Genomic DNA, 26,991 nt, shown 5'->3' on the forward strand with positions numbered 1-26,991 from the left:
TTGTTCAAAACAAAAATGCCATAAAGGAGAAAGATAATCTTTTAAAACATTTCCATAATGATGCCTTTCTTGTCTTTGGTTACCTTTGTATTTCAGAGATTCAAGATTATCCTGCCAAAATGTTTTGTCTCCCTACATTTAAAAAATAATTGAAATTTTATTAATCAAGTATTTGTTTAAAAATATGATTCTCCATTTCCTGGAAACTCCAGAAATCTGAAAATAGGACAATTTTCTCTTTCTTATTCATTTTAACAGCAATTCCGGAATTTGTAACACAAGTGAATGTTGCCTTGGAAGCCTTAAGTAAAAACTCTTTGGATGTGTTTGATGATAATCAGTTTGTGGACATCTCAAAAAAGATCTATGATACAATTCATGATATCAGATGTTCAGTCATGATGATTCGGGTAAGTTTGCTTTACCTTCTATTGAATTATTGTAACACGTTTCACCATCTGGTATGCCTGGAATGATTGCAAGAAATGTTTTATTTCTATGCTGTAATGTCAATGCTAAAATCCATTAGAACTTTAGAAATTCATATGTATCCCCCAAATCAGATCTACTGTCACAAACAACACTTTTACTTATGTGTATGGTTGTAACTTATGCAAATGAGCACGTTTAACTGCCACATGTGCAGAAATGATAGAATTCATTGTGTGCAGGATTTGCTGAAGTGTCACATAGCATATCAAAAGCCAAAGAACAATACATAAAGTAATTTGCTTTCTTTTCTTGAGCAGAAAGGAGAGGATCTTTCTCATCACTACTGAAATTTATAGAAAAATGTGTTTAAAACAAGGTATTTCTATGACTGAACCCTCTCATACTAGATCATAGAATCAGAGTGTTCTGTAAGAAATCTCACTTGTAACTGCCAGAAACAAGAAATGTTTGAGAGTTGTCTATTTGGTAGAATATATACCATCTTCCTGAGAGTGAAAGTGAGTCATTTGTTGTGGGCACACCACATATACACAGACCAAGATTATTTGTTTTTACTGAAAATGTTAATGTGGGATTTTTTTTAATGCTATTAAAAATTAAAAAAAAATTAAAAAAAACAATAGAAGTTCTTTGGAAAATGCACATGTAAATATATGGAGATAGATTATTTTAGGATTGGTTCACCTGGAGGCAGAGTCAAATATTTGTGTTAACATTAGTCTGTTTAGGAAAAAGTGAGACAGAGAACCAACAAGCAGTGATTATGAGTCACTGCAGACACCTGGGGCTTGAGCCTGGAGAGCTCTAGGAGGGTACTGTAGAGCACACCTCAGAATTATCTTACCTTAGGGAAACAAAATCCAGTTTATTCACCTATTCACCCTTGGTTAAAGGCCACCTCTCTTCAGAGGTGTTACCAGAGCCTCCTGCAGGGCCAATCAAGCTCTTGTGGCCAAAAAATCCACCCTGAGGCAGAGTAAAGGAAAGAAGAATCAGTAAGACTGGTGAGTGCAATTTGTAAGTATGAGTAGAGTTCAATTTGAAGGCCTCTGGAATTAACTGTTGGTAAGACTGTGAGATGGAATTGGATGTACTGAGGAGATAAGGATGGAGCATCAGTAGTATCTGATAGGTCTGAATGTCATAGGTTACATGGAGCAGTTCATAAAAATGGAGCCAACTGAGGATTTTATAGGGAAGAGGGCCAACAGAAGTCGAGGACCCTGGCAGGGCAGATGGATGCTTATGGAAGAAATTGTAAGAGAAAGTCTAAAGGTGTCAAGACATGGGATCTAGCACTTCAGAGCTTGGGAGAACCTGCAAGCAAGCCAGTTATACAGAGAGAAACCTCAGAATATATATTTATGAACAGCCAGAAGTATTTGTTCATAGGTGACTGGGAACAGTGGTACTGTACTAGTACTATGGCTGAACTGCAAAATACCTTTGCCACATAGTTTCTTCTTCTAACAAAAGTTTTTATTCCATACCTGTGTGGACTAGGTGACTAGTGGGCTAGTATTAATTCAGAGCTGGTTAGGTGGAACCAGGAGGGAAACACTGAAAGTATGAAGAAGGCTTGTAAACTTCAGGAGGTAGCTTTACAAGAGTGAAAGCCCCACATTTCCAGTATCCCTTGGTGGATATTTGAGAAGATAAACCAGTGAAATAGCATAGGTGAACCAGGGCAGGGAATGCGTTTTGGTTTTTGTTTTGTTTTTTTCTGCAAAAGCTATCTAGGGACAAAAATCTTATAACCTCTCCCACTTGAATATTCTAGTATTTAAAATTTTTCTTATTATCAAAATAGCTTACTTATACCAAATTAAATTGTCTTGCCATTATTTCTATATATCCCTCATATGCAGTAGTCCTCTTTAGGGCAGGAGAACAATTTATTGTAATTATTAACAACCTTAGAGGGCAGTAATTTTTCCCTATAGTCATCTCTTTTTCAAGGTAAATGCTTCAGTTTCTTTTAACTTTTCCTCATAGAAATCATTTAGTATTTTGTGTTCTTTACTAGTCCTTATTTAACTTTTCAACAAACTTCTCAAATGAGACTATCAAAAAGCATACTCTAATTAGAGCCAGTCCGATGTCAAATAAAGTGGAAGATGTATTCTTACATTACTGCTATTAATACAGCCAACTACTGTTAGCCTACTTTTTCCCCTCTTAAACACCATGATTATTGGATAGACAATAACTTTTTTGTTTTTATTTTTTATACTGTCGTTGCCTGTATATCCCTTCTCCATTTTGATTTGATATGTTTGTTCTTGGCCCCAAATCCTAATGCTATTAAACTTCATTATATTTCTAAAGGATTCTTCATGTAATTTATCAGGTTGTTTTTAATTTTGGTTGGTGACCATACCTAAATTAGTATTAATTAGAAATCTGAGATTATAATCTTAGTTCCTTCATCTAGATTACAAATAAAAATATTAAATTATATTGGCCCTTAATCCCAGCTGGATAGCTCCAGTTAAGGGCATTAGTGTTAAGATTCCTTAGAATCTGATGTGCCAGCCAGCTGAGAACATACTGGTAAGTGTTCGGTTTGAAAGAATGTTTTTTTGAATGTTGAGGTAAAGATACTCTTTCTTCAAACACATTTTATGGCCAAAAAAACCAGATAAAAGCAGAGATCCTGTGCTTGAACCCATGCAATATAGTCTAGAGGCCCATTATCTCTGTCCCTACACCCCCAGTCTCCTAGACAGCTGCTAGGGGCACCTGTACAGCACTTCTGCAGGGATTCCTTGGATGATGACCCATAAACCTTTGTACTTAACTGCTAATTGGATTATAGTATGAAAATAGAAATCTAACTCAGGTGTAATTAATGAAAATCTTTTTTTTTTTTTTTCCTTTGAGGACTGTCCCTTTATCACAGAAGATAATAAAACTGATCTGGTATAATCTTCTCTTTAAAAGGTCAGATGTGATGCTGACCAATATCTTGAACTTAGAACTGCAGAACTTTATTTAGAGGATCTAAAGAGTGTCAACATGAAGGCAATACATGTATAATTTTGCAAGTTCAGGGAAGGCTAAGCTATGCTCTTGAGAATGTGTGTGTTACAGAATCCAGTCTTGTACCTGAATTTTCATGAGTGTTCTTCAGTGCTCTTGAGATGATAAAATACTAACTTAAGTTCATAGCCTGATATTTTATAGTTTTACAAAAAAATATGATTATACCGGTCTTTAATACTTATTTTGATGAATACCTATGTTTGCCATTGTTTAGATTATTTTAAAAATTTCTGAGTCAAGTACTGTGACATTTACTATTACTATCTCCACTGGATTCAGTGTATGGACAATTGAGTTTGTAGAATCTCATTCTTAACCTTGGAGAGTAGGAAGTATTAATATTTTTTATCTGTTTGGTGTTTAATATCTATGTGTAAATTTTACAGTGATTAAGAGCTGTATGGTCAGGCCACTTAAGATGGCTGTTCTCATGCTCTCTGTACCTCCTCTGCCGCACCAGTGCCTGCTTCACCTATATCTTATGCAAATGACTGACCTTTCTACATACTTGCCCCAGGCCCCAGCTAGTGATTGTTATTATTAAAGGGGGCTGTGAGGAGCATTCCCCTCTGCTGGTTTCCCTGGTAACTAATGAGCCCATCTGAAATCAATTCCCCTATAACTGGCAAACTCCCCTTTCTCGGGAGTGAAGACTGCTGCCATGTCCTGCCCGTGGTCTGAAGTGGACGGTGGGGTGTCGCTCCAGGACCCTGCTTCAGACGTGTAAGTTCCCCCATCCATTAAACCACTGATGTGTCTGTTGCTGACTCCCAGTTCTTTCTTCAGTCTTGAAGCTGGGCAAGCACAGGGCTTGTAGGCCTGTGCGGTGCAGCCCAGCAAGAACCCTAATAATATAATGATTAAAACTAAAGCAAGTAACAAATCTCACTAAGCTTCAGTTTCCTCCTTTGTAAAATGAACTTGGTATTATACCTACTTTAAAAGATTATTATGCTGACAAAATGAGCTAACAGAAGTGAAGTACTTAGTAAATAGTAGTCTAATAAGATAGCTTCTATTGCTATTACCACCGTGAATAGAACTAGTACTACTGAAGCTGCCTATGATTTTGTATATCTTGAAGAATGTTAGCTATAGAAGCTGTAGAAATATGCTCATGGAGCAACATGAAGCTGAAACCCAAAAAGTAACTTCAAAGGGTGGAGTTCAAAGAATTATTTTTTTTCTCACAGTACCATTTACATTGTATAAGAGAATAGCCATATTTATTAGCATTGGGTATCTGAATTATAATTGATTTAATGCAAATTTTGCTTTTGAACCCATACTTTAAGCTAGCGTTATAATTCTGCGTATTGTTTTTCTTAATCTCTTGAAACGTACAAGGGGGCTTAATGACTCATTGTTTTGGTAAAAGGTGTTTAACCAGAAATAGAGGAAATTTGAAAAGGATGGCATAAATGAATTGTGAGAGAGTAGCATGGGTGGCCAGAAGTGAAATACTCTCAAAGAGAGAAAAAGATTCAGCAAAAATTCATCCTGTAACAGGTGTTCAGAATGTAGACTTTCATATGTTTTCTTTGTGAATTTTCACATGTGACTTATCAAAAATTCTCTGAGAATACAGAGACCTTTCCGAAGACGAATGTGAAGATTTTCAGGACCATCATAAATTTAGATTTTTCTATGTTAGTTTTCTAACTTTATGTTTCAGGAAAGAGGAACATATTTTGGATATCTCACTTGATGGCAATTAATTTTTGAAAAAACGAAGAAAAATAAAATAAATAAAAAAACATTTACATGTCCCAGTTTACATGGACCATCTTTACATGAATCATTTAAATGGATTCTGGAATTGGAACATAGTTTAATATACAACTTCAGCTTATATAGCCAGAAAAACCTTTTGTGTCCAATTCTACTGTGTGTATAGAAGTGGATAGATTTATAGCTTTTACTGGAATAATATATAATTTTTTAAAATTTAAATGACTTGCACTGTCATGATTTCTTTGAACTTCCTTCATTGTCCACCATAGTGTCTTTTCTTCATGACCTAAAAAATGTTTTTTCTTTATATGTCTTCTGGACCGAGCTGCTGTTTTTCTCTTTGAATTCTCACTCAAACTGCCAGAGAGAAAGGCTATGGTGGTGTCAGTTAGAAGCTAACCAGTGTAGAATATTATCTTGTACAATTAGAACTCTGTGTAATGCAATTTGGAAATGAAGAAATAGTGAAAAAAATACTGTGTAAAATCAAGACATGAATTGAAATCCCTGTTTTATATTACCACTTACATTGTTATTTTACATGATATCATTAGTTTCTTTGCTGTGGAGGGAAATGAAAGCATACCATTAAATTACTACTTTTACCTAGTAAAGTAGCTTTAAAATTGCACTTAAAATGAAAGACAAAACACTGTTCCCTAAGATTAGGAACAAAGTGAGAATGTCCATTTTACAAAGCAGTGTAATGTTATGGATGATCTGGCCAGAACAGTAAATCCATAATCATAATAATATTAATAATAATAATATAATAAATAAAAAGTATATTGGTTACAAAGGAAAAGGTGAAACTATCTAGATTGGTAAATTATATTCTCAACTACATTGAAAATCCTAAAAAATAAATTTATAACAACAAAAAAACCCATTGTAGTAGAACTGATAAATAAGTTTAGATCACAGAATACAGGATCACAGAATACAAGGTCAGTATACAAAAAACAATTTTATAATGGGAGCAAGGGAAAAATAAAAATAAGGGCAAAATTAATGAAATAAGAAAAATACAGTAGGGACTTCCCTGGTCCTCCAGTAGTTAAGACTGCACTTCCACTGCAGGGGGCGCAAGTTCGATCCCTGGTCAGGGAACTAGGATCCTGCATGCCACAGGGTACAGCCCCCAAAAAGAAAAGTACAATAGAGAAATACAATGAAACTCAAAGTATATTTTTCTATGTAGTAGTAACTAACACCTAGAAAATATATCTTTTAAAAGTACAGTATATTTCAGCATTAAAAATAAAATAAACTTAGTGATAAATTTAACAAAGATGTACATGATCTAAACTCTGAAAATTATAAAAATTTTAATTTTACAAATATTAAAAAATATTACTAAGAAAAATTAAAATCACTTAAATATTTGTAGTTTATCATATTTCTGGACTGGGAGACTCAATATTGCTAAAGGTGTCAATTTTCACAAATTGATTTTTTTTTTTTTTTCCTGCAGTGTTGGGTCTTCGTTGCTGCACGCAGGCTTTCTCTAGTTGCAGTGAGCAGGAGCTACTCTTTGTTGTGGTGTGTGGGCTTCTCACTGCGGTGGCTTCTCTTGTTGTGAAGCATGGGCTCTAGGCGCAAGGTCTTCAGTAGTTGCAGCACATGGGCCCATTAGTTGTGGCTCTTGAGCTCTAGAGTACACGCTCAGTAGTTGTGACGCATGGGCTTTGTTGCTCCGAGGCATGTGGGATCATCCCAGACCAGGGATCGAACCCATGTCCCCTGCATTGGCAGGTGGATTCTTAACCACTGTGCCACCAGGGGAGTCCCCCAAAATTGATTTTAGATTTAATGATGTCCCAAATTCTCAGCAGACTTTTATGAAGACTAATAGTCCAAGGTGGTTACATGGGTGTATACATTTGTCAAAACTCATCAAATTGTACGCATAAAATTACATGTAAATTATATTGATAAAGTTAATTTAAGAAAATAATGTTTTACCCAGTAGCCAACACCTTAGAAAACAGGCAGTTTTAATTAGATAAAGTCCTACCAAACTGTATTAATTAGGACTAATTAGAAAGGCCTGCATGGACTTCTGAAAATGCTAACACTTTGAATATTATAAAATTAACACCTTTCTACTTTATAACTGGTTGCTTACCAAATATTTCTAATGCATGACTCCTCTTTTGTTGGTTTTTATTCCCTATATTTGTGACCCATTACTTATTATCTTAGATCAGGGGTTGGCACACTTACGGCCTTAGGGCCAAATTTAGCCCACCATCTGTTTTGTATGATCTTTGGGTGAAGAATGATTTTAATATTTTTAGATGGTTGAAAAATTTGTAAGAAGAATTTCTGAAATGTGAAAATTATATGAAATTCTAATTTTAGGAATACAGACACACCTATATATTATATCTTGCTGTTTGTGCTACAGCAGAAACTATGTGGCTTACAAAGCCTAAAACATTTACTATTTGGCTCATTACAGGGTAAGTTTTCTCACCCTTGTTTTAGATAGTCTGTTTTGACTGTTTACCAAAATCTTGAATGACCTGCCCAAGGATCCAATCACTCCTTTATTAGTTTTCCCTTATAAATCCAATTGTCCAAAACATTTGAACATTAAAATTGTTTTTCCTTCGAAGTTCCTTGAATCATGTGACCATCTAGAACAACTTCTGCTGATTCTTCCTATTCCCATGGGAAGGGATTTATAGGAAGTGTCCCAGCCTCCTTTCTCCATCCTCCTTTTTACCCTGAGGGCTTCCACGCCTTAGGTGCTCAAATTTTCTTACCTTTTCTTTTGTAGTTTGAACTCTTTGTGCTTCTTTCTTTGCAAATTTTATATTCCCGCCCTACGATTTTGCAGAGAGAGTCCTTTAATTATTAGGACTCACCCTTCTCCAAAAGCTGAATGGAATTTTTTTGCATTCTTCTTGGTATTTTCATTCAGCAGATAAAATTAAATTTTAGCTTAGTCTTTGATTATCACACATTTTGAAATTCAGTTTTTGGGACTTACATGATGCTGAAATTCATCAACTTTATTCAACCATTACTTCTTATTTTTTTAAATGTTATAGTAGTAACAAATTTGTCCAAAGATTATTGGATTACAAATGAATTTTCATAAAATAAGTACTTGCTGAGTGAATTTAAACATGAATTAGGGTAAGTGTATGTCTTGGCTTCCTTTGGACAGATTTGGATTATCCCCCTTTTCACTCTCAAAAGTATCAAATTTGGATGATACATTGTTTTGTTCACTCTAGTTTCTGGGTCCTGATTATGCTGCTTGAGGCCCCATGTTACAACATTTTTACCCAACAGACTACGTTCCACAGTGCCTGAGCACTAATGATCACAGTTCTTTATCAAGCCAGTTTTTCCGACACTGTCTTTCCATAGGCCTAACTGCTAGCAGATGTTCCCTTCCACTCTTCATGCTCTGCAGACCCTTTGTTGACTGTGGAGAATCTATTCAGGCACCATTCACATTTATTTAACGTTCAAGAATGTACACCTTTTTATTTATCAGTGGAAAGCAGATTTCCTGAATGCATCTTAGTCACTCTACATTCTCACAGGAGTCTTGCCAGGGAATACCTATTAAAGCACTTTGTCTTTTTTGGAAATGATATGACTCCTTTATAGTGTCAGAGCCAGTTTGTAGAGAAGCCAGTTTCCAGGGGGCTTTCTAAAGGAATTTAATAAAAGAGTGCAGCAGAGTAACCTTAGCTTTATATGCAGATTTAAATCAGACATGACTGGGAAGAATTCTGTAGTGAGGCTCTTGCTCTTTCCTCTGAAAACAAAGAGTTTAAGGCAAGGAAAAGCAGAATTGCCTGCTAGCACTGGTCAGCAAGAGGTGAGACTGTATGCTCTCAGTGCACTTAATGACCTTCCTCATGTGTGCACCATTTGAAGAGACTTTTGACTAAGGGAACAGAGGTGACTAGAGTAGGAAAAAGTGTTCATTGAGAAACCTGTTGGTTAAGCTACAAAGCAGCACCAGTCAATGATCTCTGTTGCTCATGCTGGGAGAGAGATATTCAGCTTGAAGTCCTTCTGGAAAGTGCTCTTTCACCAAAGGGTCAGAGCCGTGGACTGGCAGGAGAGTCCATGGTCCAAAAGGGCTTTGATGCAGACTAGCCTTGCCCTCAGGGAACTCTGCACAAGTGCTATGCAGAGCCTCTGATTCAGAGTAGCTGAGTTTAAGGAGCCAAGCATCTCTCTTTGAAAGTAACTTCAGGGGAAATAGCTAGCACTGTGAATAGAAAAATAATAGGGGGAGGATGGGAGGATGTTTAGTTGTGGAATCTTAAGGGATTTTAAAAAATCATTTGTTTCTGATAAGTTAATTATTAAATAATTTATTTCAATTTTTATAACTAAACTTGCATTAGTAATTAAATTAGTAAATATATTGTGTTAAATCTAATAATACATTTTTATTATTTTCTATTTTGTTTTCATCCTAAAAACTCTTACGGGGGGCTGATCGCTTAACTCAAGTGAAATGTTTGGCTGCCCACGTTTCAAAAGTAACTTTTGGAATGTTGAATAAGCCTTCTAGAGAAAAAAAGTCTGAAAGATACAATTTATGAAGTGATGACTTTTAGGAAACAGACTTTGTCATAACTCATAGTAGGAGGGATATTGAGACTTTTGTATTTCCACTATCCATAAAGTAAACGATGGAGTTTCAAAGGGAGAAATATTCTGGAGCCTGATAGCAAAGGTCAGGAAGTGAAGTGAGGCTCTTGAGGTCACACACTGATGGGGAAGTAACAGGACAAGATCCAGAGTCTTTGAGCACCTGGTTCAGGACATTTTCCTTTACCTCGGGAGAAGGAAACAGCCCAGTGTTTTGTTGATGAGCCACTTAGTTATAAACACAGAAATCCCCAGAACCACTTTTGGGGCAATTTGCTGAAGAATACTTACCCTACAACTCTCTTCCCTGCACCTTCAAATTCAGATACATAGACCTCCTGACTGTTTTTCCAGTTTGGCAGACATGCCTACAATTCTGGTGTCTTTCCACTTATTGCCCTCTCTAGCCATGTGCTTCCTTTCTTTCTTTTTTCTTTTAATTTTTATTGGAGTATAGTTGATTTACAATGTTATGTTAGTTTCAGGTGTACCGCAAAGTGAATCAGTTGTACATACACATATATCCACTGTTTTTTAGATTATTTTTCCTATATAGGCCATTACAGAGTATTGAGTAGAGTTCCCTGTGCTATACAGTAGGTCCTTATTAGCTGTCTATTTTCTATATAGTAGTGTGCATGTGTCAATCCCAATCTCCCAGTTTATCCCTCCCCACCCTCAACCCCCAGTAACTATAAGTTTGTTTTGTACATCTGTAACTCTATTTCTGTTTTGTAAATAAGTTCTTTTGTACCCTGTTTTTAATAAGCAATATCATATGATACTTGTCTTTCTCTGCCTGACTTACTTCACTCAGTATGACAATCTCTAGGTCCATTCGTGTTGCTGCAAATGGCATTATTTCATTCTTTTTTATGGCTGAGTAATATTCCATTGTATATATGTACCACATCTTCTTTATCCATTCCTCTGTTGATGGACATTTAAGTTGCTTCCATGTCCTGGCTATTGTAAATAGCGCTGCAATAAATATTGGGGTGCACATGTCTTTTCGAATTATGGTTTTCTCCAGATATATGTCCAGGAGTGGGATTGCTGTATCATATGGTAGCTATATTTTTAATTTTTTAAGGAGCCTCTGTAATGTTCTCCGCAGTGGCTGTACCAATTTACATTCCCACCAACAGTGTAGGAGGGTTCCCTTTTCTCTACACCCTCTCCAGCATTTATTGTTTGTAGATTTTTGATGATGGCCATTTTGACTGGTGTGAGGTGGTACCTTATTATAGTTTTGATTTGCATTTCTCTAATAATTAGTGATGTTGAACATCTTTTCATGTGCTTTTAAGTAAAACTGTCACTGTTTGCAGGTGACATGATACTATACATAGAAAATCCTGAAGATGCTACCAGAAAACTACTAGAGCTCATCAATAAATTTTGTAAAGTTGCAGGATACAAAATTAATACACATAAATCTCTTGCATTCCTATACAGTAACAACGAAATATCAGAAAGATAAATCAAAGAAACAATCCTGTTTACCATCACATCAAAAAGAATAAAATGCCTAGGAATAAATCTTCCTAAGGATGCAAAAGACCTGTTCTCTAACCATGTGCTTTCTATAAGAATTGCACAGCAGACTTCTTCAGGTCTGAGTTATCATTACCTTACATAACATCCTGCATAAGCCCTTTAAGAATCATAAATAAAAATAGCATCTTCCTCTTCAGCCAGCCTTTATCTTCTTACTGAAGTGTATGTTTACCATGACAAATGGCATTACATACTTATGTGCTTATTTATCTATTGCCTGTCCCCCCATACAAGAATATAGGCTGCATAAAAGAAGGAATTTTTAGACCTTTAAACTAAAATAAGATGTTAGGCTTTTTCACAGTTAAAGTGATTGATTTGGTTGCCAAATTTGACATTTGTTTGAAATATAATCATTGGACCTCACAGAATTAAGGGCAAGAAAAATGTTACTTTGTTATATTTTGTATTACAAAAAGTGATGGATAATAGGAAACTATCTCCATAAATATTTTCACAAAGAATTAAAATTTGCTTGATCTTTGGTTTAAGATAATTTTGAAAGTGCCAACGATCTTTACGAAGTATTGTACTCTGTGACCACTAATGCTATCACAAATGCACGTACTCGACTGTGTCAATGCTATTTGTCTCACTACGAGCTTCTGTAAAGTAGGATATACATAGTTGGTTTAAAATGTCCTTTATTTTACCTTACACTCATGACAAGATTCCTCTTTAAAGATGATGACAGTTGTAGAACACCACTGATGTGACTTCTTGATTGTGTGCATTAGCTGTTGGGTTGTGAGAGAAAGAAAGATCCTTGAGGATGGAGTTTGTGGAACTTGCTGAACACATTATCTTGTATTATCAGTCCCTTGGTGTTATAGGCTCTGAAAAAAATCACAAAATTATCCACAAATTTAATGATTAAGATGTGTTTTATACTGTCTTATATTGCAGTGTTTGGAACAGAAATCAGAAATTTAATTAAAGTCATAAAATATAGAAAGATACCATAAAAAATTATTTCTAACCCTTAAAAATGGCTGTAAAATACATTTTAACCAGTGCATAGTGGTCTGTATACTACAAAATATAAAAAAATAAAACCAGGGTTTTTTTTTGTTGTTCTTGTTTGTTTGTTTTTTTATACTGCAGGTTCTTATTAGTCATCAATTTTATACACATCAGTGTATACATGTCAATCCCAATCACCCAATTCAGCACACCACCATCCCCACCCCACAGCAGTTTTCCCCGCTTGGTGTCCATATGTTTGTTCTCTACATCTGTGTCTCAACTTCTGCCCTGAAAACTGGTTCATCTGTATCATTTTTCTAGGTTCCACATACATGTATTAATATACGATATTTGTTTTTCTCTTTCTGACTTATTTCACTCTGTATGACAGTCACTGGATCGAATCACATCTCAACAAATGACTCAATTTCATTCTTTTTTATGGCTGAGTAATATTCCATTGTATATATGTACCACAACTTCTTTATCCACTCATCTGTCGATGGGCATTTAGGTTACTTCCATGACCTGGCTATTCTAATGAACATTGGGGTGCTGCAATGAACATTGGGGTGCATGTGTCTTTTTGAATTATGGTTTTCTCTGGGTATGTGCCCAGTAGTGGGATTGCTGGGTCATATGGTAATTCTATTGTTAGATTTTAAGGAATCTCCATAGTGTTCTCCATAATGGCTGTATCAATTTACATTCCCACCAACAGTGCAAGAGGGTACCCTTTTCTCCACACCCTCTCCAGCATTTGTTATTTGTAGATTTTCTAATGATTCCCATTCTAACTGATGTGAGGTGATACTTAATTGTAGTTTTGATTTACATTTCTCTAATAATTAGTGATGTTGAGCAGCTTTTCATGTGCTTCTTGGTCATCTGGTTGTCTTCTTTGGAGAACTATCTATTTAGGTCTTCTGCACATTTTTGGATTGGGTTGTTTGTTTCTGTAATATTGAGCTGCATGAGCTGTTTATATATTTTGGAAATTAATCATTTGTCCGTTGATTTGTTTCTGAATATTTTCTCCTATTCTGAGGGTTGTCATTTCATATTGTTTATGGTTTCCTTTGCTGTGCAAAAGCTTTTAAGTTTCATTAGGTCCCATTTGTTTATTTTTGTTTTTATTTCCATTACTCTAGGAGGTGGATCAAAAAAGATGTTGCTGTGATTTATGTCAAAGAGTGTTCTTCCTATGTTTTCCTCTAAGAGTTTTATAGTGTCCGGTCTTACATTTACGTCTTGAATCCATTTTGAGTTTATTTTTGTGTATGGTGTTAGGGAGTGTTCTAATTTCATTCTTTTACATGTAGGTGTCCAATTTTCCCAGCACCACTTATTGAAGAGACTGTCTTTTCTCCATTGTATATCTTTGCCTTCTTTGTCATAGATTAGTTTACCACAGGTGTGTGGGTTTGTCTCTGGGCTTTCTATCTTGTTCCATTGATCTATATTTCTGTTTTTGTGCCAGTACCATATTGTCTTGATTACTGTAGCTTTGTAGTATAGTCTGAAGTCAGGGAGCCTGATTCCTCCAGCTCCATTTTTTTCCCTCAAGACTGCTTTGGCTATTCGGGGTCTTTTTTGTCTCCATACAAATTTTAAGATTTTTCTGTTCTAGTTCTGTAAAAAATGCCATTGGTAATTTGATAGGGGTTGCATTGAATCTGTAGATTGCTTTCGGTAGCATAGTCATTTTCACAATATTGTTTCTTCCAATCCAAGAACATGGTATATCTCTCCAGCTGTTGGTATCATCTTTAATTTCTTTCATCAGTGTCTTATACTTTTCTGCATACAGGTCTTTTGTCTCCCTAAGTAGGTTTATTCCTAGGTATTTTATTCTTTTTGTGCAATGGTAAATGGGAGTGTTTCCTTAATTTCTTTTTCAGATTTTTCATCATTAGTGTATAGGAATTTAAGAGATTTCTGTGCATTAATTTTATATCCTGCAACTTTACCAAATTCATTGATTAGCTCTAGTAGTTTTCTGGTGGCATTTTCGGGATTCTCTATGTATAGTATCATGTCATCTGCAAACAGTGACAGTTTTACTTGTGCTTTTCCAATTTGTATTCCTTTTATTTCTTTTTCTTTTCTGATTGCTGTGACTAGGACTTTCAAAACTATGTTGAATAATAGTGGTGAGAGTGGACATCCTTGCCTCTTTCCTGATCTTAGAGGAAATGCTTTCAGTTTTTCACCATTGAGGATGATGTTTGCTGTGTGTTTGTCATATATGGCCTTTATTATGTTGAGGTAGGTTCCCTGAACGTCCATTTTCTGGAGAGTTTTTATCATAAATGGGTGTTGAATTTTGTCAAAAGCTTTTTCTGCATCTACTGAGATGATCATATGGTTTTTATTCTTCAATTTGTTAATATGTTGTATCACATTGATTAATTTGCGTATATTGAAGAATCCTTGCATCCCTGGGATAAATCCCACTTGATCATGGTATATGATCCTTTTACTATGTTGTTGGATTCTGTTTGCTAGTATTTTGTTGAGGATTTTTGCATCTATATTCATCTGTGATATTGGTCTGTAATTTTCTTTTTTTGTAGTATCTTTGTCTGGTTGTGGTATCAGAGTGATGGTGGCCTCATGGAATGAGTTTGAGAGTGTTCCTTCCTCTGCAATGTTTTGGAAGAGTTTGAGAAAGGTGGGTGTTAGCTCTTCTCTAAATGTTTGATAGAATTCACCTGTGAAGCCATCTGGTCCTGGACTTTCGTTTGTTGGAAGATTTTTAATCACAGTTTCAATTTCATTCCTTGTGATTGGTCTGTTCATATTTTCTATTTCTTCCTTGTTCAGTCTCGGAAGGTTGTACCTTTCTAAGAATTTGTCCATTTTTTCCAGGTTGTCCATTTTATTGGCATAGAGTTGCTTGTAGTAGTCTCAGGATGCTTTGTACTTCTGTGGTGTCTGTTGTAACTTTTCCTTTTTCATTTCTAATTTTATTGATTTGAGTCCTCTCCCTCTTTTTCTTGATGAGTCTGGCTAATGGTGTATCAATTTTGTCTATCTTCTCAAAGAACCAGCTTTTAGTTTTATTGATCTTTGCTCTTGTTTTCTGTGTTTCTATTTCATTTATTCCTGCTCTGATCTTTATGATTTCTTTCCTTCTGCCAACTTTGGGTTTTGTTTGTTCTTCTTTCTCTAGTTCCTTTAGGTGTAAGGTTAGATTGTTTATTTGAGATTTTTCTTGTTTCTTGAGGTACGCTTGTATAGCTATAAACTTCCCTCTAAGAACTACTTTTGGTGCATCCCATAGGTTTTGGATCGTTGTGTTTTCATTGTCATTTGTCTCTAGGTATTTTTTGATTTCCTCTTTGATTTCTTCAGTGATCTCTTGGTTATTTAGTAGCGTATTGTTTAGCCTCCATGTGTTTGTGTTTTTCACGTTTTATCCCTGTAATTGATTTCTAATCTCATAGCGTTGTGGCCAGAAAAGATGCTTGATATGATTTCAATTTTCTTAAATTTACTGAGGCTTGATTTGTGACCCAAGATGTGATCTATCCTGGAGAATATTCCATGTGCACTTGAGAAGAAAGTGTAATGGGTTATTTTTGGATGGAATTTCCTATAAATATCAATTAAATCTGTCTGGTCTATTGTGTCATTTAAAGCTTCTGTTACCTTATTTATTTTCATTTTGAATGATCTGTCCATTGGTGTAAGTGAGGTGTTAAAGTCCCCCACTATTATTGTGTTACTGTCGATTTCCTTTTTTATAGCTGTTAGCAGTTGCCTTATATATTGAGGTGCTCCTATGTTGGGTGCATATATATTTATAATTGTTATATCTTTTTCTTAGATTGATCCCTTGATCATTATGTAGTGTCCTTCCTTGTCTCTTGTAACGTTCTTCATTTTAAAGTCTATTTTATCTGATATGAGTATAGCTACTCCAGCTTTCTTCTGATTTCCATTTGCATGGAATATCTTTTTCCATCCCCTCACTTTCAGTCTGTGTGTGTCCCTAGGTCTGAAGTGGGTCTCTTGTAGACAGCATATAGATGGGTCTTGTTGTTGTATCCATTCAGCAAGCCTGTGTCTTTTGGTTGTAGTATTTAATCCATTCACGTTTAAGGTAATTGTCGATATGTATGTTCCTATGACCATTTTCTTAATTGTTTTGGGTTTGGTTTTGTAGGTCCTTTTCTTTTCTTGTGTTTCCCACTTAGAGAAGTTCCTTTAGCATTTGTTGTAGAGCTGGTTTGGTGGTGCTGTATTCTCTTAGCTTTTGCTTGTCTGTAAAGCTTTTGATTTCTCCATCGAATCTGAATGAGATCCTTGCCGGGTAGAGTAATCTTGGTTGTAGATTCTTCCCTTTTATCACTTTAAGTATATCATGCCACTCCCTTCTGGCTTGTAGAGTTTCTGCTGAGAAATCAGCTGTTAACCTTATGGGAGTTCCCTTGTATGTTATTTGTCATTTTTCCCTTGCTGCTTTCAATAATTTTTCTTTGTTTTTACTTTTTACCAATTTGATTACTCTGTGTTGTGGCATGTTTCTCCTTGGGTTTATCCTGTATGTGACTGTCTGCTCTTCTTGGACTTGGGTGACTATTTCCTTTCTCATGTTAGGGAAGTTTTCAACTATAATCTCTTCAAATATTTTCTCTGGTCCTTTCTCTATGTCTTCTCCTCCTGGGACCCCTATAATGCGAATGTTGTTGCATATATGATTGTCCTAGAGATCTCTTAGGCTGTCTTCATTTATTTTCATTCTTTTTTCTTTATTCTGTTCTGCAGCAGTGAATTCCACCATTCTGTCTTCCAGGTCACTTATAAGTTCTTCTGCCTCAGTTAATCTGCTATTGATTCCTTCTAGTGTAGTTTTCATTTCAGTTATTGTATTGTTCATCTCTGTTCGTTTGTTCTTTAATTCTTCTAGGTCTTTATTAAACATTTCTTGCATCTTCTTGATCTTTGCCTCCATTGTTTTTCTGAGGTCTTGCATCATCTTCACTATCATCATTCTGAATTTTTTTTCTGGAAGGTTGCCTATCTCCACTTCATGTAGTTGTTTTTCTGGGGTTTTATTTTGTTCCGTCATCTGGTACATAGCCCTCTGTCTTTTCATCTTGTCTGTCTTTCTGTGAATGTGGTTTCTGTTCCACAGGCTGCAGGATTGTAGTTCTTCTTGCTTCTGCTCTCTGCCCTGTGGTGGATGAGGCTATCTAAGAGGCTTAATGGGAGGGACTGGTGTTGGGTAGAACTGACTGTTGCTCTGGTGGTCAGAGCTCAGTAAAACTTTAATCCACTTGACTGTTGATGGTTGGGGCTGGCTTCCCTCCCTATTGGTTGTTTGGCATAAGGCAACCCAACACTGGAGCCTACCTGGGCTCTTTGGTGGGGCTAATGACAGACTCTGGGAGGGCTAACACCAAGGAGTACTTTGCAGAACTTCTGCTGCCAGTGTCTTTGTCCCCTTGGTGAGCCACAGCCGCCCCCACCTCTGCAGGAGACCCTCCAACACTAGCAGGTAGGTCTGGTTCAGTCTCCTGTGGGGTCACTGCTCCTTCCCCTGGGTCCCGATGGGCACACTACTTTGTGTGTGCCCTCCAAGAGTGGAGTCTCTGTTTCCCCCAGTCCTGTCGATGTCCTGCAATCAATTCCCACTAGCCTTCAAAGTCTGATTCTCTAGGAATTCCTCCTGCCATTGCCGGATCCCCAGGTTGGGAAGCCTGACATGGGGCTCAGAACCTTCACTCCAGTGGGTGGACTTCTGTGGTATAATTCTTCTCCAGTCTGTGAGTCACCCACCCAGCATTTATGGGATTTGATTTTACTGTGATTGAGCCCCTCCAACCATCTCATTATGGCTCCTCCTTTGTCGTTGGATGTGGGGTATTGTTTTTGGTGAGTTCCAGCATCTCCTTTTGATGATTGTCCAGCAGCTAGCTGTGATTCTGGTGTTCTCGCAAGAGGGAGTGAGAGCACGTCCTTGTACTCCACCCTGTTGGTTCCTCTCTCAAGCCAGTAGTTTTTGCACATTTTCCATTATCACTAAAATTTGTGGTTTGGGAATAAATTCAGAGTGCCTGTTCAATGGAAATTTATATTGACAATAAATTTATAGACAGCTAACCTCTCCAATGAATTTTGCTAATTTAACTCTTAGAACATATCCTTACTTTAGGCTTGCCTCACAGTGCTCCATCTTCAAGGAAATTCTCTGTCTTTGGAATGCCTTTGTGACCCTGAATAAGTCAGGTCTTCTTTCAAGTTGGATTTGCACTTGTAAAACAGAGAAAACAAATATACCTGCATTTAAAATCTGAGTTTAAATGGGATAACACATACACAGCGTTCAGTGAAATTTCCAACACATCGTTTAAGTGCTCAGTAATCAGTATCAGTATAACAAATTAGTAATGCAAATAAAATAAATTTGTTATGTCTATTAGAGTAACAAACGGTAGCTGCTGTAATACAACCCCCAAATCCCAGTAGCTTATCTCAATGATAGTTTATTTATCATTCATATATTGGTTTGATGCTAGCTAGTTTCCTCAATAGGTCTCTACTAGGTGATAACTCAGTGATTCACAGTCCTCCAATCTTTTGATACTGCCATCTTTATAAGGTGACCTTCACTGTCACTGCAGAAAGGGAACAGACAGTAGATGATTAAACAGGAAGTTTGATGACCAGACTTCTATGAGGCATACTCCCTTCTGCACCCCAATGGCCAACACTTAGTCAAATCGGACCCAAATCAACTACAAAGGAGGTGTTAAATGTCTTCTTCCTTTATGTCCAAGAAGAAGAAATGGGATTGGTGAACATCTGACCATTACTTGTCACACACTCTTTCTTCCAGTAGTCATTGCTGTGCATTGAATTACCTTAAACTTAGTGACATTAAACAACAATCAGTATATTATGCTCACAGATTCTCTGGGTCAGAAGTTCACAAAGGGCATAGGCTTGTTCACTTGCACATCTGATGTCTGGACTGAGGACTGGAAGACTAAGGAAAACTGCATTTAGCCTCTCATGAGGCTTGGCTTTCTCACAGTATGACAGCCTATGGATATTGGGCTTTTTTCATGGCATTTAGGGAATCCACGAATAAGTGTTACAGTTTAAAAAAAGCACATATAATATTTTATTTTCTAACCTAACCTCTGAAATCATGCAGCGTCACTTCTGCTATAATCTATTGGTTACAAACAAGTCAAAACCTCCTCAATTCAAGAAGAGGAAACATGAATCCTACCTTTCAATGGAAGAAGTATAAAGGTCAAAAGGAACATATAGGATGGGAAGTAATTTGTGCCCGTCTTTGGAAAATGCAATATGCCTTACTTAGTATAATACTCTTATTGTCATTGTCTTTATTACTAATTTTTTTACTAATTAGCTTTGTGACCATAAGTTTAGTTTAAACAGCCTTCTGCTTATTAAATAGTAAAATAAATCAATGGAAATATGCTTAAACTATTCTAGGTGATCATTTGTTTAATTACAGAGTTTTGGGAGTTCTGATTAATCAGATATGCTAGTTAATTAGAAGAGTTTTAAGTTGCCACATTTTAATGTCTTCTCTAAATGTATCTATTTTCTTATGTAAGATGTTAAGCTATGCACACTTTTTTATATCTTCTTTGAAAAGTAAATGCCTTTGAAATAAATATCTAGGAAATACAAAATAGAATAAAAGTCTTGAGAAAGGGCTTCCCTGGTGGCGCAGTGGTTGGGAGTCTGCCTGCCAATGCAGGGGACGCGAGTTCATGCCCTGGTCCGGGAGGATCCCACATGCTGCGGAGAGGCTGGGCCTGTGAGCCATGGCCGCTGAGCCTGCACGTCCGGAGCCTGTCCTCCGCAACGGGAGAGGCCCATGTACCACACACATACACAAAGAAGTCTTGAGAAGTATATGTAGAATATGAAATTATCATGAACCTGGATAGCACAGAATGAAGAAGGTACCATATTAAGGAATAATTTTCTATCTGTTATGTAGTCTCCTCAGTCAACCACTTGAAAAAATGTGAGAATCTTCTATCTTTCAAGCACTGTGTTAGGTTTTAAGAACACAAACATGAGTGAGATGTAATCCTTGTTCTCAAATAACTGGCATTCTCATGGAGTAAAGAGATACATAAGCAAATGATAGGATTTTATTGTGATAGTACTATAATGGAAGCATATAGAATCATTGTTGGAAATATAGAATTTTTAATTCTGCCGTGGAGAAAATTATGCAAAGATGTAACTGTGGTGACATTTGAGTTGGGCTTTGATGAATGAGTAAGAGTTGTGTAGTTGGAATTGTGGCTTAGGCCTTTTGCAAGAATATAGAGGTAAAGGTATGTTTAGAGAACTGCAATTAAGCCAAGGTGCCTGGACCCCAGTATACAGGTGTAGGAAGACTGAAAAGTAAGAGGATTCCAAATTCTTAGTATTTTTTTTATGTCATTTCAAAGAGACATGACTTGGCCAAATGGTAAAAGGAACAGAATCACTAGGCTTGGCACAGATTATTCAAGATTCTTTCCATGGGATATGGATTGAGGAGTAATGCTCCATCTCACCTGCCACAGTCATTCACCTCAAGCTGCTTAATACTTGAAAATTCTGGTTCTTTTAGCAAGACAGTAGGAGAAATTAGAAATTGGGTAGACAACAACAAATCCCTTACAGTATATTTACTATTAGAGAAGGATAAGAATTACAGTATATTTACTATTAGAGAAGGATAGGAATTTTAATCAAATGCTAATTTATGGTTTATGCCTCACTAAATATATTGATCAAATGTAATTTTCAGGAATTGCTCTTCCTTAGAATATGAAACCTCTCCAAAAGGGAGATTGGAAGAGTGATAAAGATAATATTAGTAATGATGATGATAATAATGGAAAAGAAGTGAGGCTAGTGTTTGGAACCAAGCAGCATTTTTGTATTTGCAGTGAACTGAAGCCAAGCATATGCCAACAGCATTTTTAACTGCCTAACTGTCTCTGAGGAGATGTAGGAAATCAGACTGACAGTCAGGCATGTTCACCACTAGAGCAGCCAAGGTGAAGGATTGAAGGGCTGTCTCTCCAGCATCAGAGATTCACTGAGTCTGTTACAGAATATTACATGCCTCTGATTACAGAGGATTTTGGTGTTAAATTGATGGAAGATATTACTAGTCAAAATGCAAGTGGTAGATATAAATGCAAAAAGATATGAACTCACCAATTAATGCAGAGAGAATCATTTTCTCCTTCTGATGCCTTGTTTCTTTATTAAATCTGAAGCATTACACGTTTACTTCAAAAGAACCACATCAGTCAGAGAAGGTTGAAAGACGGTGTGTTATGCTGTGACGAGCACTGGATTAGAAATCAGAAGACCTTGATCCTGGTCTCAGCTACATTATATACTAGCTGTGGAGTCCCAGTTCTGTCCCTTTAACATACTGTTACACAGTGTCCTGATATATAAGGGAGGATAATCAAACTTGTATTGCTTCCATCACATATTTTAGTGGGTCTTTCCTTTCTTCTTTCCTTCCTTCTTTCCTTCTCCTTCCCTCATTATTTAATATATTCATTGGATCCTTTTTATTAATTTATTTTGATAAGTTGTTATTGAATACCTATGTGTCAATAAATCTATCCAATATTTAGGCATATAGAGATGGAAGAGATAGATAAGATCTCTGTTTACAAGAAGTTTATATTCTTAGTGGAAGGATAAAGTAAACAATTAAAGAAAGATATAGACAAGGGAGTTATGATGAGTGATATCAAGGAAGTAGAATGATGTGATGGAGAGAAAATTGGCATAAGAGATAATAACACCTTACATACCGGAGTCGGGGAAAGCCTCTCTGAGGAGATCAAATTTGACTTAGTTAATAAGAATCAGGATGATTCATCCCTTTTAAGACAGGAAAGAATGTTGCAGGAAGAATAGAGTAAATGCAAAGATGCCAAGTTTGGGAAAATGCTAGTTATACCTAAAGAAAAGGTAGAAGACACTGTGTGTAAAACTTAGTGAATGGAAGAGAGGAGTGATCTAATATGATTTTAGAGAGCTAGACAGGGAATAGATTATTTTGGCCTTGTCAGATATATTAAACAGTTTGGATTTTGTTCCACAGCATTGGGAACTATTGAAATATCTTTAATAGGTGAATGACATCATCCTATTTGCATTTTAAGAAGTCTCCTCTTGCTTTTGGTGAAGGTTCACTTTCCAAAAGATCTCTGAAAATGTGTTAATCAAGCAAAACTATGTTTATTAGACTTAGTGCAGTAAAGTAGAACACCACCTTGACCATCTTACTAGTGTCTCAAAATGCGGAAATTAGATAAGGCTCTTTATGTCATTTTAAGGCCCGTGCTGAGAGATTTTAAAGGGCATATTTCAAGAGAGAGAGAACTGGTTGGAATTAGGTGACATAGTAGATTTGGGTGGGTGGAAACAGTGAATTGAAGATCATGAAATGAATCTGGATGACTTTGTTAGTCTTTATAACTGATCAGTTTAGCTGGATCAGTTTTCTCTTCCAGGAACAGGTATTTCCTGGGGAAAGCAGCTAAGTTATTATTGCTTAATCTTTCTATTATGAATACAGGAATAGGAAAGTCTACCCAGTCCCATTATTGTTTGACACAGGAGCAGGGAATTATGTTGTTTTCATTTCTCACTAGTCCATGAAAATATGTTTTTCCAGGTGGAGGTTGGCAGGAATAGACATGAGAATACCAAATATGAGTCTGCTGTAGTTTTCCAGGCAGTGAATGACACTGGTGTGGATGAGCACTGCACTCTCCAATACAATAGGTACCTGTGTCTATTTAGCCCTTGAAACTTGGCTAGTGTGAATCGAGGTGTGCTATGTAAGTGTAAAACCCACAACAAATTTTGAAGACTCAGTAAGAAAAAAAGAATGTAAAATATTTCACATATATTTTTACATTGGTACATGACAGATTGATTTTAATAAATATGTTTTAACCAAATATATCAAAATATTATCAATTTGATGTGTACAAACTATTATGTATTTTATTAATGTGGCTACTAGCAAATTTAAAATTCTACAGGATGCTTGCATTATATTGGTATTGGACAGTGCTAGACTAGAGAGTTGGCAAAAGAGGTAGATGGATTTGAAATTTATTTTGGAAATAAAATTGACTAGATTTTCTAAGAATCAATATGGAATTCAAGGAAATTAAATTTAGAAGTAAATTAGAGAAATAAATTAAGCTCTTAGGTTTCTTGTTTTGGGCCATTGTATGCATATGAGTGTTAATGAGCTAGGGGAGATTTAGATAAAACGGTTTCTGGTAGAAGTTTGATTCCATTTTAGTGGGCTCATTAGATGTTAAATTTGCTTATTTTACAGATATGTTATATGGGTCATTGAGTATATGATTTTGAAACATAGAGCAAAAATTTGGCCTGTGATTGGAATTTGATTTCCCTTAGTGTAGAATGTAGTCACACTTGGAGAAAGTATATTAGAAAAGAAAAAAAATATATTTAGAATTCATGCTGAAGAGCTAGCAAAGGAGACTGACAAGAAGTAACAGGAAAGATGGGAAGAAAATCAAGAGAGTGCTATCTAAGAAGCCAAGGCAAGAGTTTTTCGACAGTGTAGAATGTTACTTAGAGGACTGATAAAATGAGATGAGTGCATTGTATTTGGACACATAGATGATCAAGTAGGTAATGTAAATTTAGGTATGTGGTGTATTGGTGTCAGGGTTTCCTAGAACTGATGACTAAGGCTGCAGCTAGCAAAAGGAGCTAAATATTCCAATTGTAGTTTGAGAGAACTGCCAGTTTTTTGGGAGCAGTACACTTCCATAGAGCTTAGATATAAGTAGGGGATTTGGGACAGGGACAAAACGATTAGATTTTTTGAAACGTGTAGTGTTCTGAAAGAGATGTTAAACAGTTCTCTCCTTTCCCTTTGGAGTGCCCTTGGGACACTCTGTGATGTCCTCGTGCTATAAATGGAGGAACAATAACAAAATAAGCCTGATACCCTGACAGTGACTGAACCCACACTCTGAAAGTGAACTCTTTATGCTTTGTGTAGGCATAAAGTCATACAACTATAAACATTATATATAGCTTTTCACAAGAATGTTAGTTGTTAATGACTGTTAATATCTCAATTCTAGGCTCCTGCCCCAATTTTTTTTTTTTGCTGTTCTTACAGTTTTTGCTGTTGAACTATGCTCTTTGCTTGGACGGCCTCTTCTTTCCTGTGCCCTTATAAATATGTGCAGAGTCATTTGTCTTTGTGTACTTTTTGAAAGAATTATCTTCAAATGCCAGTTGTTCCTATTGCTTTGTTTTGTTCCAGTATCTTCTACAAAATCTTGCTGTTACCAAACTCAGGTTCAGCTGATTGCTGCTTGAAAACCAATACTCAAGAGACAAGTGTTGGTTGGAAAGAAAAGTTTGCTTTATTCAGGAGGCTGATAACCTGGGGATAATGTGGACTCCTGTCCAAAAAACAACTCTGAAGATTCGGCTGACCATGGAAGTTTTTAAAGGGAGAATCATTAGGGGATGGGGTCAGAGCCTTCTTTATCTTCCACTCTTTGCAGTTCTTCTTCTGATTGTTGGTGGTGAGGTAACAGGGTGGTGTTCCAGGAATCCTGTGTTCAGCCTGAAGTTACCATCCTCCACCTGGGTGGGGGCCTTAGTTCCTGCAGAAGAACTCAAGGATATTGTTATGTATATTCCTTGAGAAGGAACCAGGACCCTGCCCCATCACTGCACTATTGTTTCTTGACTACTCCTCCTTTGTTTCTGCATTCCCTCCCTTCCCTGATTGGCAACTGTTTGAATCTGCCCTTTGGAACTCAGGGAAGGTCAAGGAGTCTGAATGAAGCCTATTTACATGGTGGGGTGGGGGGGGGAGACAGGGAAAGTATTTGAACGTGGGAGGGCCCCAGAGGGTCCTGCTCCTTTTCATTGTCACCCTATTCTATTCATAACTCCAATATTGGCTTTTGCTTAGCTCTCAGCACTTCTTCTAATGTAAGATTTAGTTCAACCTGTGTTTCCTCTTCCTGTTATATTTTAATTACCATAATTAGTTTTATTACCCTAGATGCAATGAGAACAGTGGTCTCAAGTTACTTTTTGAAGAAAGTGTTAGTTCCTGCTTGGGTCAGAGGTGAAATTAGATTCACCCACTGGCTATACGTAGGCATTTCCTGTGTAATATTAATGAACATCCCTCCACCTCAACTCACTATCTTGTTAATAAGTTTATACCCAATATATGGTAAACTACAAAGTCAATTAAAAATTATATAAATGAAAATCAATATTAGTAAATGATAGCACTTTTGTTATAAAAATAACCCATGCCTGTGATAAAAAATTAATGTAGGACAGTTTATAGTAAAAACTTAAGCCCTTACTGCTATTACTCTTCCATTTCACACTTTTTCTTCCAAGGCTAATTGCTTTTAGCAATTTGGTATATATCTTTTAAGATCATTTTCTACGTAAATCCTAAAACATCTACTTATTGTGTATGTGTATCTTTTGTTTGGTTGGTTTTGTAAAAATAAGACCATTCTATGCCTGCTGTTATGAAACTTGATTTGATTTTTATAATTTTACAATTTCATGCATCAGGTTCTCTTAGTTTCAGCCCCATATAAAAGTTAGCAAGGGCCTGTTGCAGAAAGGGGAACCCCTTCCAGGGCCTGAGAGTGGGCCCTTGTCTAACCGTTGGAAATGGATTGTCCAAGGAGACACATGTACTGACAAAGCAAAAGACTTTATTGGGAAGTGGCACCCAGGTAGAGAGCAGCAGGGTAAGGGAACCCAGGAGAACTGCTCTGCCATGTGGCTCGCAGTCTCAGGTTTTATGTCTCTGGCCAGTCATCCTTCTTGGCCTATAGTCTGACTCAGGCTCCTTCCTTGTGGCACGAGCATCTCGCAGCCAAGATGGATTCCAGAGCAAAGAACTCTGGGAGGTTGGTCGTCTCCTCTCTCTTTTGTCCCCTCGCAGATTTTCCCAGTTAGTTATCGGTGGCAGCACCGTGTTCCTTATCAGGACCTCTTGTGTGACAACTCTGGAAAGCAGTTATCATCCTGCCTGGCCAAGGCAGGTGATTTTGGTCATTGGTTCCCTAACAGGCCCATTACTGTCAATGATACATCTCTTGCTGATAAGCTTTTCCTATAGGTAGAGAAAGAATGAAGGAGAAGACATGGGAAAGGCAGTCACAGGAAACATGTAAGGAAAAATGGAAGCAAGTAGTCATTTAAGGTCATGGGTTGAAAAATAGGGGAAGCCAATATAATGTCATTAATGGAGCATTGCATTGCTGCAAAAGTTGAATCATAAAACCCTGAAATGATAGAGCTGAATTAAATGAAAAAGCACATGGCTCAAAATCCTTAGATGGCTTTGAGGCCTATAGAGGTCAAGTGACTTAAGTGCACATAGCTAATTAGTGTCAAAATCAGGATTACAATTCAGGTCTCCTGGCTCCAAATTCAGTGCACTTTTGATGTTACCACAACCATAAGTGCAAACTAACAAAAAGACAAGCAAATACATTGTATTAATTAAATATAATTGTAATC

General features: G+C 36.6%; 1 protein-coding gene across 4 annotated transcripts in view; it reads left to right on the forward strand.

Moving 5' to 3' along the window:
• Positions 1 to 26,991, forward strand: part of CTNNA3 (catenin alpha 3) — a 1,725,986-nt gene that overhangs the window by 1,403,566 nt on the left and 295,429 nt on the right. For all 4 annotated transcript variants that reach the window (XM_067025523.1, XM_059054939.2, XM_059054940.2 and 1 more), the window contains one exon: positions 259 to 410. In XM_067025523.1, coding sequence (XP_066881624.1) covers positions 259 to 410 — 152 coding nt within the window. The remainder of the gene's footprint in view (positions 1 to 258; positions 411 to 26,991) is intronic.

The sequence above is a fragment of the Kogia breviceps genome, chromosome 2, assembly GCF_026419965.1.
Source record: "Kogia breviceps isolate mKogBre1 chromosome 2, mKogBre1 haplotype 1, whole genome shotgun sequence".
Lineage (NCBI taxonomy): Eukaryota > Metazoa > Chordata > Mammalia > Artiodactyla > Physeteridae > Kogia > Kogia breviceps.